A 20,263-nucleotide genomic window follows, 5' to 3' on the forward strand; every position below is an offset into this window, starting at 1 on the left:
AAGGGAGTGTCACCAATTACTATCTTTTGAATTGCTATCAAGGCCACGTGACAGCATTGTTTCGATCATGGCGACAGTACCACCCTCTCAAGCACGGTGCAGTAAGTTCCTTCCATAGTGGCCTTTCAAAGACGCATCTGCTCCCTTGTCTAAAAGATGCTTTACGGCCTCCATCTTGCCAGTGAAAGCCGCGATCATCAAGGGAGTGTCACCATTACTATCTTTTGAATTGATATCAAAACCACGTGACAGCATTGTTTCGATCATGGCGACATTACCACCCGCTGAAGCATGGTGCAGTAAGTTCCTTCCATACTGGTCTTTCAAAGACGCATCTGCTCCCTTGTCTAAAAGATAATTTACGGGCGAATCTGTTAAAGCAGAGTCAGTGTAGTAAGCTCTGTTCATTTTGATACTTGCCTTTGAAAGACGGAACTAGGTGGTAATTACAAAATATCAAATAATAGCACAAATATATCTCTGTTTAAAATTCATTCCTCACTTGCACATAATTTATATAAAAAACGAACCTCACAATTATTTTTTATTTCTTACTTGATAATGATGTCAAGATGACGTTTTCTAGCGTTGTTATTCATTGTAATATGTATACAACTAAATTTTTGCTTGCTACACCCGTATTCATGTTACGTGCATGGCGGAGAATAGATGCTATTTTAACAGCTGAAACACCATTTAAACTGTGAAATAGGCAATTTTTCCTGGGGACCTTGCATGTTTCCCAATTTACGGGATATATGATTCTGAACGACTTGAGTGCAGTCAATCAGCTCTCAATAGTCTGAGTAGTGACTTCAGGTTGAATTGGTCCGCATTCAAAACAGTCGCTTTAACTCTCACGGCTTGACTTCTTAATACTCTCAACTTTAGTTTGATGTCAAATAAATCCATCTTTCATGACTAAATTTGAGTTCGATCGTAGAAAAACCAGTTGTGCTTAAATTTTCGAGAGATGGCATGCCGAAAAATAGTTCTTATGGGAGCAAGAATGAAAACGGGTGTAAAAACTAAGCCAAGCGTAAATCAAGGTATGATTATATGATATATGCACGTTAAAAATTTTCAATAAACAAGTCCACCACTTTTGCATGAGGATTTGTTCAGTGCCCCAATCCCTTCTCAGCCTCCTCCTGATGTGTAGCCTCGATTACCAGTTGCTGTTCGGGAAAGGAGCCCGGACTCTTCCTCCTTGGGGAGGACACTCGGGGACCAGACCCGAGAGAAAGGCGGAAATCGAGACTAGGGTAATGAGACATGATGACTAAACTAAAATATGGTTCACCACAGAAAAACAACTATTGCTGACCCCCCATTATGTCAACAGATCCTACTAGCTCCACGCTGCTATATTAATTTCTATTTTTCAGGGGCGAAAATGCAAGGTATCATTGATTCTCTCCTCTTGCACCAGGGTTCAGTAGAGAGTAGAAGTTAACAGAGAGTTAAGGGACTAGACCAGCGAAAGCATGAATCAATGGTTAAATTGACAATAGAAATCAGCCAATGATCATGTAAGACATTTGACAGTTACGGCAAAAATAGAATTAGAAAATGCCTTAAGTATGTAACTGTACTAAAGTTACTAAGTAGTATTACAGTGCACTGTAATGATCTATTTAGCATATTGTTCCCAAGAGCAAGTTAAGTTCAAATTTAGGAGCAATATGATTGTACTTTACCATCCCTGTAGACTACTGGTATCTACAGCCTATGTAAAGGTTACAATAGCCAGGACAATTTTGTGCTTATTCCCAACAACCGTACTTAGTGTGCATTTCATTTTTGATTGACCTCATTCTGGAATAAAAGTAAAGGAATTACGCGGTGTCTGTTTGTCTGTTTGATTCAGCTATTACATGTATCATCCCAATTCTGGTATAAACGGAATGTATTCCAAACATCCGGGTATACAGCGGGTGCCCCATATGGTGCATGACATCTGTAATCGTTATCCGGTGTTCAGACAGTTCTTTCCTCTGTTGCTCTATGGGGACAGAAGTGGCTTTTCATCTGTGTTCTGTATAAGATTTGTGGTTAATTTCTTGTTGGTTTTTTAACTCTTTTCTTTGTGGTCATTTCACATTTTATTATACCGGCGCTGACCTTTTCTAAATTTAAGATTAACATTGTACAAATGAAGGTTATAAAGACGCTTTGCACATATCAGTGGCGGATCCAGACCTTGAGCAAGAGGAGGGGTGGGGGGGAGTGAGGGCTTTTTTCCAAAACACACACAATTCTGTAAAATATGAAGTATTATTTTTTTCTCAAGCATCTCAGCGGGCCGGAATCCTAAATCCTAGAATTTGATTGGCTAATCATACGCACGTGACCGGTCCAGCTTTTTACGATACGGCCCACAAGCCGGATTTTTTTCCCGCTGCCTAAATTTCGCTCCTAAAAGTTAGCGGTAATCGTCAATCTTTCACCTGTTTTACACATCCATCGACGATTAGTCAACGCAAGTTTATCTCTGTTCACTTTAAAATGGCAAGGAAAGTCACTGTAACTAAATTCAATTGACTGTTTTGAGGTTGTGAGAGTTTGCTTAATTGTTTGTAGTTGGCGCTGTGGTGGCGCGAAATCCTGTGTTTCTCTCGCCGTAAAATTTGAGTCAATTTCAGTCGAGTTTACCTCTCTGATCGTTGCTGTATTTAGAAGAATTTCTGTGGAATACACTTAACTAATTTCCTCCCTTTCTGCTATTCAATTTACGGTAGAAAAGCAACGACTGACAGAAATTCTTTTTGTAGTAAAACTTCAACTTCGCACGAAATTGCACACCGCAAAAACAATTTTGGAGAACTCAACTGGTGAAATAACTACAACTAACACAAAGTAGTTCGAAAAAAATCTGTTTTTTAACACATCTTTCTTTGTCTGCTATCTGAGTTACTCGCTCGTTGCCGAGATTTTTTACAAATCGTTAGTAGACGGCGCGCAAGCCGATTCAATGACAAGAGTTGCGTAAACAAACCCATTTGTAATCTGGAAAAGCTGGACATAAATGCACTGGATATGACGTCCACTCACCTTCACCAGCTACTTGGAAGGGCTATCTCTAAAACGGGGAACGAGGAATAGAGGAAAGGGGAACGGGAAACGGGGAACGGGGAATCTCTAAAAGGGGGAATCTCTAAAAGGGGGAATCTATAAAAGGGGGAATCTCTAAAAGGGGGAATCTCTAAAAGGGGGAATCTCTATAAAAGGGGGAATCTCTAAAAGGGGGAATCTCTAAAAGAGGGAATCTCTAAAAGGGGGAATCTCTAGAAGGGGGAATCTCTAAAAGGGGGAATCTCTAAAAGGGGGAATCTATAAAAGGGGGAATCTCTAAAAGAGGAAATCTCTAAAAGGGGGAATCTCTAAAAGGGGGAATCTATAAAAGGGGGAATCTCTAAAAGGGGGAATCTCTAAAAGAGGGAATCTCTAAAAGGGGGAATCTTTAAAAGGGGAATCTCTAAAAGAGGGAGTCTCTAAAAGGGGGAAGCTCTAAAAGGGGGAATCTCTAAAATGGGGAATCTCTAAAAGGGGGAATCTCTATAACGGGGAATCTCTAAAACGGGGAATCTCTTAAACGGGGAATCTCTAAAAGGGGGAATCTCTAAAAGGGGGAATCTCTAAAAGAGGGAATCTCTAAGAAGGGGAATCTCTAAAAGGGGGAATCTCTAAAAGAGGGAATCTCTAAAAGGGGGAATCTCTAAAAGAGGGAATCTCTAAAAGGGGGAATCTGTAAAAGGGGGAATCTCTAAAAGGGGGAATCTCTAAAAGAGGGAATCTCTAAAAGGGGGAATCTCTAAAAGAGGGAATCTCTAAAAGGGAGAATCTCTAAAAGGGGGAATCTCTAAAAGAGGGAATCTCTAAAAGGGGGAATCTCTAAAAGAGGGAATCTCTAAAAGGGGGAATCTCTAAAAGAGGGAGTCTCTAAAAGGGGGAAGCTCTAAAAGGGGGAGTCTCTAAAAGGGGGAATCTCTAAAAGGGGGAATCTCTAAAATGGGGAATCTCTAAAACGGGGAATCTCTTAAACGGGGAATCTCTAAAAGGGGGAATCTCTAAAAGGGGGAATCTCTAAAAGAGGGAATCTCTAAGAAGGGGAATCTCTAAAACGGGGAATCTCTAAAAGAGGGAATCTGTAAAAGGGGGAATCTCTAAAAGAGGGAATCTCTAAAAGGGGGAATCTGTAAAAGGGGGAACTCTAAAAGAGGGAATCTCTAAAAGGGAGAATCTCTAAAAGGGGGAATCTCTAAAAGAGGGAATCTCTAAAAGGAGGAATCTCTAAAAGAGGGAATCTCTAAAAGGGGGAATCTCTAAAAGGGGGAAGCTCTAAAAGAGGGAAGCTCTAAAAGGGGGAAGCTCTAAAAGGGGGAATCTCTAAAAGGGGAAATCTGTAAATTTTTTACACTCCTCACTCCTGATATTAATCTTGTGCTTTTTTTTCCTGTAGACAAAACGATAATTTAATTTATTCTAAACCACAAAAGCAAATAACAAATTTTCATAACAGTATATTCTTAGCGTTTTCTTAGTGTTTTCCCAGCTCCTGCAAATTGATGGCGACTGAACAATATCTGCCTTTATCGTAAATTAAACCAGAAAGCAGGATTTCGTCAAGCACTCCAAAACAACAGAACAAAACTAACAACCCTGGCAACGATATGTGCCTATGTTCTAAGCCCTAAAGGTTCTATCTATATTTTTACTTCAGGAGTGACGTACAGATCTCGTTTGGATATCACGGGCTCGTGTTTCCACGCGTAAGCTATCTTATTTCGATCCGTCTCCTCACGATAGTGGTGATTGCTAACCAACACATTTTAAGTCCCTGTGCGCTATTCCATTTTCGTGCAAGTAGAGCAGTCCTCCTGCAACATCAGCGGGAATCTTATCCATAAATGTGCCCTCTATTCCATTGCAGTCTTGACTGTCGATAAGGTACATTAACTCGTTTAACGAGTTCAGCTTTCCTTCACCGCCGAAAACTTCAATATCGAAATACACGTACTCTAGCATAATTGCCATGGGGTCCTGGCAAACAGCTTTGAACTGGACGATGTTTTCGTGGCGTAGCTGTGACAACAACGTGGCGTCTTTGGCAAAAGCTTCAACAAAGCCCGCAGAGGACGAGAGCAGTTTCTTCAATACGACGTCTACTGATTCGCGAGCGTTCTGGGAACATTTAGTTGTTAATACGGCACTAAATGAACCTTGTTCGATAACAACTTGTGTGCCGAGGTCATCCCACTTAAAATGTGGAAGACCTTGGAACTTAGCGACCTTTTTCTTTCGAAAGGTAAATGGCAGAGGAACTTTAAATTCCTCTCCACCTGACGGCATGGCGCAAAGAGCGGTCTGGATTAGCAAGGAATCACTGATTATACTGAGCAAATTACCGCCAAAATCTCTGACTAGAACAAATGAATTTCTTTAGGAAGTATTGTGAAAAACTGGCATGAAACTCTCCTTACCACCGATGCGACGCCTTGAATCAAACCTCCCGCGAGCAGTTGGCGATTCATGCATTCATATGGTTTCCCAGGTCGCCCGCCATTCAATTTTTTTGTAACTAGAAAATTATTGTAATGGAGTTTGAAATTTCCTCAATGGAAGACAATCTAAATGTCTGTAAACTGACGCTGTAATAAACTTCAGCACATATCGGCAAAATTTTCAAAAAGTTAAACAACCTAGGGCTGTCAACAATTGAAATTGAACGCCTCACCAGGTATGTTTTAGCACAGTGAACGATGACAACCGATCTTGTCGCGACATCTTAGCGAAAGTGGTCACAAAGAACAAGTCCGGATAAAATGTAGGTTCAAATTTGTTCGTCAGCGAATAACAATCCCGTATTGTTGTTTTTCTTTCATCGACCAACGTGTGGAACAAAGTGGCATATACATATAAACCTGAGATATATATTCTGACAGATATAACCTGACAGAGATTTTCCCTGAGGAAATCAGTTTTTAAACTTGACTTTTGCGCGTTCCTGTGACATTTCCTGTAAAATGGCTAGATGGCGGAATGTCAGAGGCAGTAATAACTACTAATAATAAACTTTACCTGGTTTTTAAAAACATTTATTAAAAGGTATTTTGTCCTGCGAACAGGCGTTCTAGCGAGAGCGTGTGGAACGGACGAAAAGAAATATTTGCGAGCGAAGGGAAGCCGAGCCGAGCGTTGCAATTTCGTTTCGCAAATTTCCCACTTGAGAGCATGTTCGCAGGCCATAAGCATTGAAGATTCCCACTTTTAAAGATTCTCAGTTGTAATGATTCCCTCTTTTAAAGATTACCGCTTTTAATGATTCCTGCTTTTAATGATTCCCGCTTTTAAAAATTCCCACTTTAAGGATTCCCGCTTTTAAAGATTCCCGCTTTTAAAGATTCCCCATTTAAAAGATTCCCACTTTTAAAGATTTCCGCTTTTAAAGATTCCCGCTTTTAAAGATTCCCCGTTTAAAAGATTCCCGCTTTTAAAGATTCCCCCTTTTAGAGATTCCCTCTTTTAGAGATTCCCCCTTTTATAGATTTCCCCTTTTAGAGATTCCCCGTTCCCCGTTCCCCGTTCCCCGTTCCCCGTTCCCCGTTCCCCGTTCCCCGTTTTAGAGATAGCCACTTGGAAGCTTTCTCAATCTGTTTCTAATTTTCGGAAGAATCTTACAGGAGAGCTGAATATTGAAACAATCCGGAATAATGATGAAACTGCCTCTTCAAATTGCAGCCTTTTGTAAAACAGCAAATAAACATAGGCGAGTTATTTTTTTGTGTAAAGTGTCGGAGATAGGAGCATTCATGGAGCTGTTTACAGTAACGATTTGGTTAATTTGACAAGTTTTTTTGGTTGTGATGTACACCAAGAAAGAAAAATACTCAAGTTAATTTAGAGACTTTTTCGCATTTTATACGAGTCATACGTTTACCCTTTTTACACAACACAACACAACACTACACAACTTCACTGAAAATAGAAAGAAAGAGAAAGAAACCTCCGACACGTTGAAAGTCTGATTTAATTAAATTGCACTTTAACTTGGTGCCGCGCAGTCTTCAAAGAACATTTCAAGAGTTTTCATACTTTTTACCTCTAAAAATATCGGACTGAAATGAATGTCATCAAATAAAACTATTAAACTTCTACTGCAGAGACGTAAAAACCGTCCAGAAATGAAATATTTTTTTGTTTAATATCCTGGGAACAATAGCCGATAACTTGTCAGCTCTAATTGAATTTACTCTCATATAAAAAACAAAAGTATTAAGTTACCATTTGTTACTAAAGATAGCAAGCAACTCGTGGGAAAGAGTGGTGACGATTCGTCCGCTCTAATTGAATTTACTCCCTTGTGAAAAACAAGAATGTCAAATTACACTTTGTAACTAAAAAACAAAAATATCTCGTTAATTTGCATGCAACAGGAACAAAACAATCGTTACCCGCACTTACTATCGTAAACGTTAGAACTGTTTCAAATCTGAAGTCTTGTCCCCTCTAAAACATGTCCTAAGAACTAGACGCGACGATTCGTGACCTCTAATTGAATTTACTCCTTGTGAAAAACAAAAGTATCAAGTTACCTTTGTAACTAAAAATGAAAATATACCGTTCATTTGCATACCACTAACTTACGAATTGTTTCAAACCTCAAGGCTCACCTCGTTCATTTAACTAAAATCCTCAGCCTAACCCACAGAAAATGTCGAAGTAAACCCAATATATGAATACTTCCTCCTCTTTTATAGAAGAATAAACATGGCCGTTCTGAACTCTATCGGGATCAAATCTTCTCACATACCATTTACCTTTACAACAAGAAATTTGATTGCCTGTTTATAGTAGATCCAATCTGATTGGTGTGACATACATACATACATCACTCGCTCGCTCCTCACTCACTCACTCACTCACTCACTCACTCACTCACTCACTCACTCACTCACTCACTCACTCACTCACTCACTCACTCACTCACTCACTCACTCACTCACTCACTCACTCACTCACTCACTCACTCACTCACTCACTCACTCACTCACTCACTCACTCACTCACTCACTCACTCACTCACTCACTCACTCACTCACTCACTCACTCACTCACTCACTCACTCACTCACTCACTCACTCACTCACTCACTCACTCACTCACTCACTCACTCACTCACTCACTCACTCACTCACTCACTCACTCACTCACTCACTCACTCACTCACTCACTCACTCACTCACTCACTCACTCACTCACTCACTCACTCACTCACTCACTCACTCACTCACTCACTCACTCACTCACTCACTCACTCACTCACTCACTCACTCACTCACTCACTCACTCACTCACTCACTCACTCACTCACTCACTCACTCACTCACTCACTCACTCACTCACTCACTCACTCACTCACTCACTCACTCACTCACTCACTCACTCACTCACTCACTCACTCACTCACTCACTCACTCACTCACTCACTCACTCACTCACTCACTCACTCACTCACTCACTCACTCACTCACTCACTCACTCACTCACTCATTGACCCGTCCATAACATACCCAACGCGCCGACTAAGAGGTATTTTTCTTTTACAAAAAATAACTCAAAAACTGTCCGAAGAAGTTAACTTCTTTTTTGTTTAATATCCTGGAAATAAGAGGCGATAAGTTGTCAGCTCTAACTGAATTTACTCCCATGTAAAAAAACAAGTGTTAAGTTACCATTTGTAACTAAAATTAGCAATATCTTGTTTTGTTTGTTTAAACATTTCATGGGAACAAGTGGTGACGATTCGTCAGCTGTAATTAAATTTACTCCCTTGTAAAAAACAAGTGTCAAGTTACCATTTGTAACTAAAAATAGCAAACATCTCGTGGGAACAAGTGGTGACGATTTGTCAGCTCTAATTGAATTTACTCCTTATGAAAAACAAAAGTATCAAGTTACCCTTTGTAACTAAAAATAACAAGAAGATCTGTTAGATCTTAAAACCGCGCTTTTAAAATTTAACTATTTTCTTAGCACTACAGTTGCAACGCAGTGTACATTCGAAAGTAATCCTTGATGATTCATTGATTACTGTAAACATCACATCACTTGATCAACACAGACTGTACTATTGCACCATCAGTCGTAGCCGTTGCGAAATCTCCGATGACGTAATAGTGTTAATCTAGAACTTTCTTTGGGATATGTATGGGCATGAAGATACGAACACTATTAACAACAGCTTTCTTTCTTAAAAGTCAAGTTTAAATTTAATATTTTCCTTGAGTAAAGGGCTAGCAAAGAAGTCACACGAGTCACATAATTCAAGAATTGCGTTATCGACGGCTATCTTTAGTACGGTGGTTATTTCCCTACCAATGACGTAATCATTGCATGTCCTGACATGTTCTTTGCTTGGCTTGCAAATATTTCATTTTCCTTCCGATCTATGAACTCGCTGCGATGAAAGAGCCAAAGAATTTACTTCATTTGCCTAAAACCACAAGAAATACTCGCAAACTTGCAAATAAATTAATGACCGTCGCTTCTGGCGAAATAAACTTGCAAAGTAAACACGATCTTATTAGTCACGTAGCGAAAGTGAAAGCTGCAACGTTAACGCATTCCATGGCTGACGTAATACCTTTTTTTAGCGTATTTATTAATCCCTTTGAATCCAACGCTTCGATAAAACCAAAAGAAAATATATTTTACCCACAACAAAGGAAACAATATCCGTAAAATTATCCGTGTATTAATGTTTTAACAGCTTCTGGCGGAAAAAACATCACACGTTGCGTGACTCGGAATTTGGCCGAGCGGAGGTCTGCGTCTGGTCACCGACAAAAAAAAAAAATAATAAACCACGGGTAAACCTAGAACCGCGCTCGGCCCATGGCCGCGCGGTTAACAAGAAGATCTGTTAGATCTTAAAACCGCGCTTTTAAAATTTAACTGTTTTCTTAGCACTACAGTTGCAACGCAGTGTACATTCGAAAGTAATCCTTGATGATTCATTGATTACTGTAGACATCACATCACTTGATCAACACAGACTGTACTATTGCACCATCAGTCGTAGCCGTTGCGAAATCTCCGATGACGTAATAGTGTTAATCTGGAACTTTCTTTGGGATATGTATGGGCATGAAGATACGAACACTATTAACAACAGCTTTCTTTCTTAAAAGTCAAGTTTAAATTTAATATTTTCCTTGAGTAAAGGGCTAGCAAAGAAGTCACACGAGTCACATAATTCAAGAATTGCGTTATCGACGGCTATCTTTAGTACGGTGGTTATTTCCCTACCAATGACGTAATCATTGCATGTCCTGACATGTTCTTTGCTTGGCTTGCAAATATTTCATTTTCCTTCCGATCTATGAACTCGCTGCGATGAAAGAGCCAAAGAATTTACTTCATTTGCCTAAAACCACAAGAAATACTCGCAAACTTGCAAATAAATTAATGACCGTCGCTTCTGGCGAAATAAACTTGCAAAGTAAACACGATCTTATTAGTCACGTAGCGAAAGTGAAAGCTGCAACGTTAACGCATTCCATGGCTGACGTAATACCTTTTTTTAGCGTATTTATTAATCCCTTTGAATCCAACGCTTCGATAAAACCAAAAGAAAATATATTTTACCCACAACAAAGGAAACAATATCCGTAAAATTATCCGTGTGTTAATGTTTTAACAGCTTCTGGCGGAAAAAACATCACACGTTGCGTGACTCGGAATTTGGCCGAGCGGCGGTCTGCGTCTGGTCACCGACAAAAAAAAAAAATAAACCACGGGTAAACTTAGAACCGCGCTCGGCCCATGGCCGCGCGGTTAAAAATATCTTGTGCCATTTGCATACTACTAACTCATGAACCATGAACTGCTTCAAAACTCAAGACTCATCTCGTTCATAACTAGCCACCATTACACTGAACATTGTGCACTCTAAAAAAACCCAATGTATGTATCTAACTGTCACACTCCGCTCCAAACCGCACTAAAAATCACAAACCGGCAACATACACGGCAGTCCTTATTTTTCAATTACCAAAGTCCTTGTGTTTAATACAATAAAACGCCCAAGAGTTCATATACCCGACTAAACTTATCATGAACGAAAACAATTTCCTTTTTCTCCTACTGCAACTCGTGCTGGCCATTAATGTCAAAAAGCGAAAACCCTGATAACATTGAAGAGAAAAGATTTAGTTTCATCTCAAACGTATCTTCTCATTCCAGTGGTAAACAAGAACCATTACAATTGTAAAATCGTCACAGAATAATATCTTTTTGTTCTGTTGACCAAATTAATTGTAGTCTCTTCGCTTTTCACAGTGAAACTTGTCAATGGATGCTGACATTGACTACACGCCCGGAGCACTTACTACGAACTCTGCAGCAATATTTAGCTTTCAATGCAACATGCAAACGATTTAAACCTGGTCGCAACCTCATCAAATTTCCAGTAGTGCATTCCACTCCCCTAAAATACAGTTGTTCTTATCATTCAAATCGTAAACCTAGTAGCAGAGCGGCTAAGACTCATTTAATTGAAAACTTTATCTAATGGGAAAAGCTCACCCTTCATTGCATGCTCGTAGTTATAGGCCAAACACTGTTTCTTTGACTGATTATCCAATTGCAAATGTTTATCAAACCCGCCCACAAAATCCTCGCCTCAGAAGATGTCGAAATAAGCCCAACACATGAATAATTCCTCCTCTTTTATACAAGAATAAATATGGCCGTTCTGAACTGTATCGGGATCAAATCTCCTCACATACTATTTACCTTCACAACAACAAATTTGATTGGCTGTTTACAGTATGTCCAATCTGATTGGTGTGACATACATACATCTCTCACTCACTCCCCCATTGACCCGCAACACACCCGACGCGCCGACTAAGACGTATTTTTTTTTTACAAAAAAATAACTCAAAAATGGTGGCTGCTTCATTTGATAAAAGGGACGCAATATTCTTTTGGAATGATCCAGATCAGGATCAATGATCCAAGACAGGGTTCACTCAGAAAATTGCTTCCTTTTCAAGGATCAAGTATTATTTTTGTCATAGAGTCTAGTCTTAAGGACACATTTGGCAGCATGATAATGGTTTTCATTCAAGCTTTACACAAAGATACCTTTGTGGATATCTTTGTGGAGTCAAAAAACGGAAAGTTTTTAAGCTGGGAAATATGGACATCGAAATCTTAAAAGCAATGATGCTCAAATCAAACTCTTTTAAGCTATATGATGCTTAAAAGCCAAAATGTTAATCGATCCTGGACAATTCTTTTAACATCTTTTAAAATGTCACCCAGAGGAAGAATGCAACAGGGAATGCTGTATTATCTCGAAGCTAGTAAGGTAAGCATGTCTGACGGCAGAAATAATTTACATTGAGAAGATTGTCACATGAAAGTCTCCAAAAAGTCTTGATTACGAACAATAGAAGCTAACAAAGCATTTCCCGAAGGTGATAATGAAATTTTTAAGACAGGAAACGTACTGGAGAATTGAGGAGAATTCAAATGCTGTATTTGCTATTGTTACAAAAATTCAAGCTCTCAGATTTTTTTTTCTGATCTGTTAATTTTCTTTTCAGTTCTAAATTTTCGATGGCTTGTGTCCACCTTCATCAGGGTTGAAATGTTAAAGTTCATTACTGCTCACGCTACAAACCCACTTGCTGTCGTGTTATTGATTTTCTAAATCAACAGTAAGTAGGCAAAAAAATCTTAGAGAATCTCTATCTGTGATTGCAACACTGGAAGTAGTATTTTCAGTCACATCAAAAAATCAATATTTGTATGATTTCTTTGTCATACTAGAAAAATATACACAGGTGCAGTAGAAAAAGACGTAGTCAGGTGCCTGAGCTTTAAACATGTTGTTACCCAGTACAGACAATCAAAAGAAATTTATATCGGAAAGCCCTTAAGCAAATCTGATGCAGACCAATTAAACTTACATTAATATACATCATTGATTTTAATTTTGTGATCCACTGATAGAGTTTGATACATGTAATCACAAATGGTCTAGGTTTAAGCCTTTGCTAACCTTTATACAGAAGAAAACAGCTCAATGCATCACTGAAGGAGAATCCATCCAAGGATTAAATTATTCCAGAAATTGAATTATTGTTTAAGGGGTTTTATTGAGGTATTTAAGGTCAGAATGGCTAATCTGGAAAATCTGGACTATACCCTTATTCCAGAACAAGGTCAATCAAACTCTCTCCTAAACAGTTTTGTTGCTCTTCTGCACCATGATCAGTGCAAACCTGCATTACAAAGTCAGCATGTATTGAACATGAAGAAACACAAACCTCTTGGTCCTGTTGCCAACTCTCCTTTTCTGTCACTGTCTGCTTCTGTGTGATCTGAAGAGGATGGTGAAGCTTTATCTCCACTTGCATCTGATGAGAAGGAGAGATCTTATTACATGGCTACATGTTTCATTAAAGTGGATAGGAATTGACATGACTTAAAGAAGGGGTTTCAGTGAGGTTTTTTTATCAGAAGGGCATCAGGGTATGACATTTGGGCAGAAAATTACTTAACATGGTCTTCGTTTAATAACGGTCTTCATTAAAAATAGAATTCAAAACATCCGTTTGAATTTACAATAAAAAGATGTAAATAAAAGAGTATAAATACAACCTAAGTAGGAACAGAGAAATGGTTTAAAATGAAGAGGATTATCAAATAAAATCCAAGGTGGGCCAGAGCATTTGAAAATGTGCTGGATAGAACACACTTGACCCACCCCTACCATTTGGCACACAACAGAGTGACCCACCCCTCAATGAAGGTGAAGAATTACATGACCCACCCCCTATAAAACATGACATTTTTTGGTTGCATAATCCAAAAAAATCACATTGTGTATTAACTTGTAGTGAACTTTACGTTTTAGATATATTTCTTTACATAACACAACAGGATCTAAAAATAACATTGTTTTCCTTTACTCTTGTAACTTTCAAGTCATCTCTGTAAACTGTACAAAAAACTTGACCACAACCCCCTGCATTCTCCGCCTCTGGCCTCGCTTCCCGTAAAATGGTCATCCATCTCGAGAAAGGTTGTAGTGAGCCCTGGGACTCAGACAGTCAGCAAACCAACCTTGTTTCCAGGGTCTCTCATCTCACTCCAGGTGGTGGGAAGATCAGAGACGCTGGGAACGAGGTTGCCAGCAAACTTTGAGTGTGAGTCTCAGATCCAAGAACATAAGTCCTGTACCCTTGTGGATAAATAGCATGTAGACACAAGTTGGCCACTTGGAGTTCTGGGTGACTAACACGGTGAAAGAGCGTAGTCAGTTGGAAAATTTCTGCACTGGGACTCCTGCTTGCTCATTCTGTTAGACTTCTTACTTTTTGTACAGATTCACATCTTGTAAGTTACATTTTACATAAAGACAAAACAAAGATACTTGGTACGAGTCATGGAGGGCAGACGTGTTTTCGCTCGCTCCGCCATAACAGTGTTATTGCTCGCTTCTACTTTAGTTTTTCACCCCGAAAACGGACCAAAGTCCCAAGTAACGGACATCTCACAGCTTGGCTCAACTCTACACGTCTTAACAAAGTCCGTTAATAGCACCGGCTCCACCAATGTTGCCGCACAGGTTCTGCAGTTGAGCCGCCATTGGGCCGGTAGCGGTGCACGTAGAAAGCGCTTCCTATCTTCTCGACTTTCATACTATGCCAACGCCGATTCCAGCTTTCAATTAACAAGGAGTGCTTCTTCTGGCGACGTCTCACCAAACCCTGGCCCTGCGGGCGAAGGTAATAATCCAGCGAAATGCCCTGGTTGCAACCGAACCATCGCACGAAATCATCGAGCCGTTAAATGCAACCACTGCCAAAACATGTGGCACATTAAATGTGGAAATGTCTCCCCAAGTCAATACAACTGTTTCCACAAAGACAGAACTTTTAAATGGACCTGTGTGAGATGCCTAGCGCCTGCTACCAGCAAGAGTGCAAGCATAACGAGCGACCCTTGCAAAGGAATAGAGCTTGATTCATTAATACCACTGAAAAATGGCCTCCAAACTAAGGATGTCTCGATTGCCCACCTGAACATCTGCGACCTGGTCAGACATATTCGGGAAATAAAGATATTATTGGAGTATTCGCCAGTGGATTTCCTGGCTGTAACGGAAGCGCACCTAAATGCTGAAATTGACGACAGAGAAATTTCAATCAACGGCTACAAAATCATACGACAGGACAGACCGAATGCATCCCCGTGGGGAGGCTGCGCTTTATATTACAAAGAGAACTTGGAAGTCTATATTATTCATAAGTATATGTCAGACGACATCAAAGCAATCTGGGCCGAACTCCTTCTAAACTCACAACGACTCTTAATCGGCTGTTTATACAGACCTCCTGACGACTCTTCTTTTCTCGACAAATTCGATGAAACACTTGGCAAAGTGCAAATGACACGGAAAAACCTTGTCATCGTAGGCGATCTCAACGCCGATGTGTCAAATGCAAATTCCACAGCCACTTCAAACCCCATGGGAAAGAAACTACTCACGATTTTAAATACACACGGCTGCAAAAACGTAATTAGCAATCCAACTAGGGTGACTCAAACAACCAAGTCAACCATTGGCCTTGCTATTGTAAACAATCCGCCCAAGGTATCAAACTCAGGCGTCTTAGACCTAAGTATCGCAGACCACAAGATGATTTTTATCACTTACAAAATGAAAACTAAAAGCCCTGGTTTCTCGATCAAAAGAGTACGAAACTATAGGAGACTCGACAAAAAATCCCTTCAAAAAGATCTACAAGATGTACCGTGGTGGGTCGCGTCGCTATTCGACGATATAGACGATGTCACTCACGCCTGGGAACTACTTTTTAAAGATGTGCTTGACACACACATACCCACCCGAACAGCCAAAATTAGGAAGGAAAGCCTCCCCTGGGTCACTGGAGAAATCAGAGGGGAGATGAACAAACGATATAAATTATTAAGAAAATGCGACGGTACGAGCAACACATCTGCCATCTGGAAAGTAAAAAAGAACAAGAAACAAAGTGACTAGGATGTTACGCGAAGCGGAATCCACATTTTGGCTGAACCAGTTTAAGAAAGCCAAAAACGCAAAAGACTTCTGGAACACAGTTACTGAGGTAATGAACTTGCATCACAAAAAACACAAACAAATCGGCCTGATGCAGCACCCATCATCTGAACTTATCACCAGCAATACAGAAAAGGCCGAGCTTATTAATGACTTCTTCGTGAACACTGGCAAAAACCTCGCTGACAAATACCATCCCCATGAGTATGAAGATCAAACCACGGATTTGAGCGACCTCTACAACAGAGTGAAACCTACAATCAGTGATCTCTCATCTTGTAAACTCAGGCTTGCCTGTGACCTGAACAAACTAAAACCAAGAAAAGCCGCCGCACCCGACGAGATCCAAGACCTCGTCGTAGCTGGAAATTCCGCAATCAACGGCCTCAATACAATTCTCTGTAAAAACCTAAAATCTTCCAGATTCCCATCAAAATGGAAATTGGCTCGCGTCGCTGCTATCTTGGATTCAGCGCCAAAACTTCTCACTAATTTTTTCCACAAAATTGAGTGATTAAAAAGTCTGCAAATGATCCCTAATCATCAACAGTGTCACCATTACTATCTTTTGAACTGATATCAAGACAAGGTGACAGCATTGTCTTAATGACGGCAACATTACCACCCCATGAAGCATTGTCTAGTTAGTTTCTTCCAGCATGCTTTTCAAAGATGGAGATGCTCTCTTGTCTATAAGAAAGTTACTTGCCTCTATCTCAGGTGTGTTTTTATATGCTAATAACAACTGATACTGATTTCACTATTTGCTGTTCTCAACATGAAGCAACCTTTTTGAAAATGGGTCATTCTGCTTCTTGTAAAAAAATTCCTCTTCTCCCCACCTCGCCCCTGTAAATTATAAGACAATGTATGAAGCAAGCATGGTAAAGCATTAATGAAGCATGGATAAAGCATGGATAAAGCATGGATAAAGCATGAATAAAGCATGGATAAAGCATGGCTAAAGCGTGGATAAAGCATGGATAAAGCATGAATAACGCATGGATAAAGCATGGATAAAGCATGGATAAAGCATGAATAAAGCATGGATAGAGCATGGATAGAGCATGGATAAAGAATGGATAAAGCATGGATAAAGCATGAATAAAGCATGGATAAAGCTTGGATAAGGCATGGATAAAGCATGGATGAACATGTATAAAGCACGGATAAAGCATGGATCAAGCATGGATAAAGCATGGATTAAGCATGGATAAAGCGTGAATAAAGCATGGATAGAGCATGGATAAAGAATGGATAGACCATGGATAAAGCATGAATAAAGCATGGATAAAGCATGGATAAGGCATGGATAAAGCATGGATGAACATGGATAAAGCACGGATAAAGCATGGATCAAGCATGGATCAAGCATGGATAAAGCATGGATAAAGCATGGATTAAGCATGGACAAAGCATGGATAAGCGGAGTTCCACGTGGTTACAGAAATAGCACAAACTACCTGTTGCTTTATCATTGTCACTCTCGTCCTTTTTGTCCGCAAAGTGGGTCACATGTCTTTCTGCCAGTACAGCTCCATTATTACAAGAATCTTTGAGGATATAAAGTTAAAATAGTGTGACTGTCATTCTTCATGTCATGAGCAATGTATACCGACTTATTTAATGTTAATAACATTTCATTAATCAAGCTAAATGACCACCGATTTATTCATTAACAACTACATCGCTAAGTGGAGGTTTGGCGCCTGAGACATCCAGGGGCTTCCATTATTGGCAGCCAGCTCCTAGATGGAGACTGCTCCGATGGCTGGCTGTGAAGGCTGCCAACACATCTCAGTCCAAGAGCACATGGAGTCCTGGTGTATGCACATATAGGAGAAACACCGCTGTCTACCACAGGAACGGAGGTGCTCTTTGTTGTTAACTCCGTTAAATTGCATTAACTGCTTTTACAATCTGGTCACCCTATCTCGTGGGAATCGTCTACAATATTACGCACCAGCACAAGTTGGTGGAACTGATGCCTCTTAGAGGCTTGGGAAATTAACATGTGCAAAACTCCACTCAACTGCGACGACAGCATGTACGTGTCCCAAGAGTACAGAGCCTTGACTCTATTGGATAAGAACTAATTTCCTAATATATTTGGTTTTTATTAGCAACTTCCCGATCTTAAATAAACTTGTCACTTCATTATATTTTTTATTACCCCTGAGGAGGGCTTATGTCAGCCAAAATGTTGAGTTTTTAAGATTTTTAATAGCTTTTCTTAACCAACTGTAACATTTTCATATTAATCATGGAACCACCTGGTTACAAATTAGTTTTTAAAATAACTGCTTTTTCATAATTGCATGACAAGCAAGAAGTATTTAACTACCAAATTATCACTTAATAAGCAGTGTTCGTGATCTGTTTCCACCATCAATCGTAGTTTACAAACATTTTGGTTAAGTTATAATTGCAACAGAGTTTTCATGTTATTAGGTCAAAATTATCACTAAAACTGGTTTTGATGTAAAGGTAAAAAAGGAAAGCCTCTTAAGCCCAACTGGAGCCATAGCCCTGACTTCTGTAGCATGGCGTACACTGTAGCTATAGGAGTGTTGCTTATAGGAGTCTATCTCAGATCAATTTTATGAACAGCTGTATTTTATATCTAAATGCTGATCGCCAGTTAATACCAGTGATCCAGTGATCACTGATTGGCCTTTCAGGTTAAATAAAGTCTTTTATTTTTTTATTTTATTTTATTTATTTATCCTGTCAGGTTGCCTCATCAATTTGTGGGTACCCATTGATATTACCCAGTGGAGAGAGGGACTGTGAGAGTACAGAGTTCTTTCCCAAGAACACCACACAGTCACAATGACCCTAGCCAGGGTTGCTCAGTTCTGAGTCCGGTGCACTAACAATTTAAGCCCCTGCATCTCCCAAAAATTAATGATTGCAAAAACACACATAAAAAGAAAATTCTTAACTAGGGACTTTAAAATAAAGAAACAACAATAATAACATAAAAAATTAGAAAAAATTATATCTAGCTTTAAAACAGTCAGATAAAAAGTTAGACACAAATTGAGTCTTCTTGAGTAGTTAAATCATAGTTCCCTTAATGAAAAGCATTTCAAGCCCTGCTCGCTTCTGTAGGCAGGAAGATATATTCTCAGTTCTGCTCTCCAAGGTTTGTTTTCTGCTTGAGCAATCCAAAGTTGTTTTAAGTGTGATAGACGGTCCCCTCCCCTCCCCACCCCCCGTTGGCCTGTGTCTACTTAAATGGGGGTAACCTAGCCTGTGAACAGGCCTTAACACTCACCTCCATACCCCGAATCACACAATTTTAAAATAGAACAAACTTTCACAAAATCTGACTGAGACTTTAGTGCTGTGGTGCCTTTTTGGTTTACAAGTTCCTAGTATATTTTTTCAGATTTTCAGGGCCGTGATTGTTTAACCACTCAATAAGCGTTAAATCACGCAGGACCCATGGGTTCATTATCTGTTTGAAATGCAAAGATTACAAACGAAACTGGTTAATTCGTTAGAAAATCCATATATGTTTAAGTTCTTTGTAATAATTGGCTATAACAGACTGTTTCAGTGTTTCAATATTTAGTGCATTTTTGGGTAACTTTACACTCTACACTGATATGTAAACCCACAGCTACACAGTCTTTTCATCAGTCATTCGTGTATTTAAGCAATAAACCACTCTTTCTATGGATTTACCAGCACAATAAACCACCCAGGATGTTGGGAGAGCTTGTAAATCACGAGTCGTAAGGTGAAGACAACTCAATGCATCACTGAAAGAGAATCCATCCAGGGATTAAATTATTCCAGAAATGGAATTATCGTTTTATTAAGGTATGGCCAGAATGGCTATTCTGGAATAATCTGCAGTAGTTTCTCATTCCAGGGCAAGGTCAATCAAACACTCCCCTAAACAATTTGTTGCTCTTCAGTACACCATGATCAGTACACATGTCCATTACAAAGTCAACAATGTACTGTACATGAAGATACACAAACCTCTTGGTCCAGCTGTTGCTAAATCTCCTTTTCTGTCACTGCCCGCTTCCGTGTAATCTGAAGAAGATGGTGAAGCTGAATCTCCATTTGCATCTGATGAGAAGAAGAGATCTTATTACATGGCTGCTTGTTGATCATTAC

The 20,263-nt window shown here is 39.6% G+C and overlaps 1 protein-coding gene across 1 annotated transcript in view; it reads right to left on the reverse strand.

Moving 5' to 3' along the window:
* The window catches only part of LOC145491344 (uncharacterized), a 515,242-nt gene that overhangs the window by 405,098 nt on the left and 89,881 nt on the right, over positions 1–20,263 (reverse strand). The window contains exons 9-11 of the mRNA XM_081470516.1: positions 20,123–20,215; positions 17,590–17,679; positions 13,344–13,433 (exon numbers count right to left, since the gene is read on the reverse strand). Of these exons, the coding sequence (XP_081326642.1) occupies positions 13,344–13,433; positions 17,590–17,679; positions 20,123–20,215 (273 nt within the window). The remainder of the gene's footprint in view (positions 1–13,343; positions 13,434–17,589; positions 17,680–20,122; positions 20,216–20,263) is intronic.

The sequence above is a fragment of the Orbicella franksi genome, chromosome 6 (genome assembly GCF_964199315.1).
Source record: "Orbicella franksi chromosome 6, jaOrbFran1.1, whole genome shotgun sequence".
In the NCBI taxonomy this organism is placed as follows: Eukaryota; Metazoa; Cnidaria; class Anthozoa; order Scleractinia; family Merulinidae; genus Orbicella; species Orbicella franksi.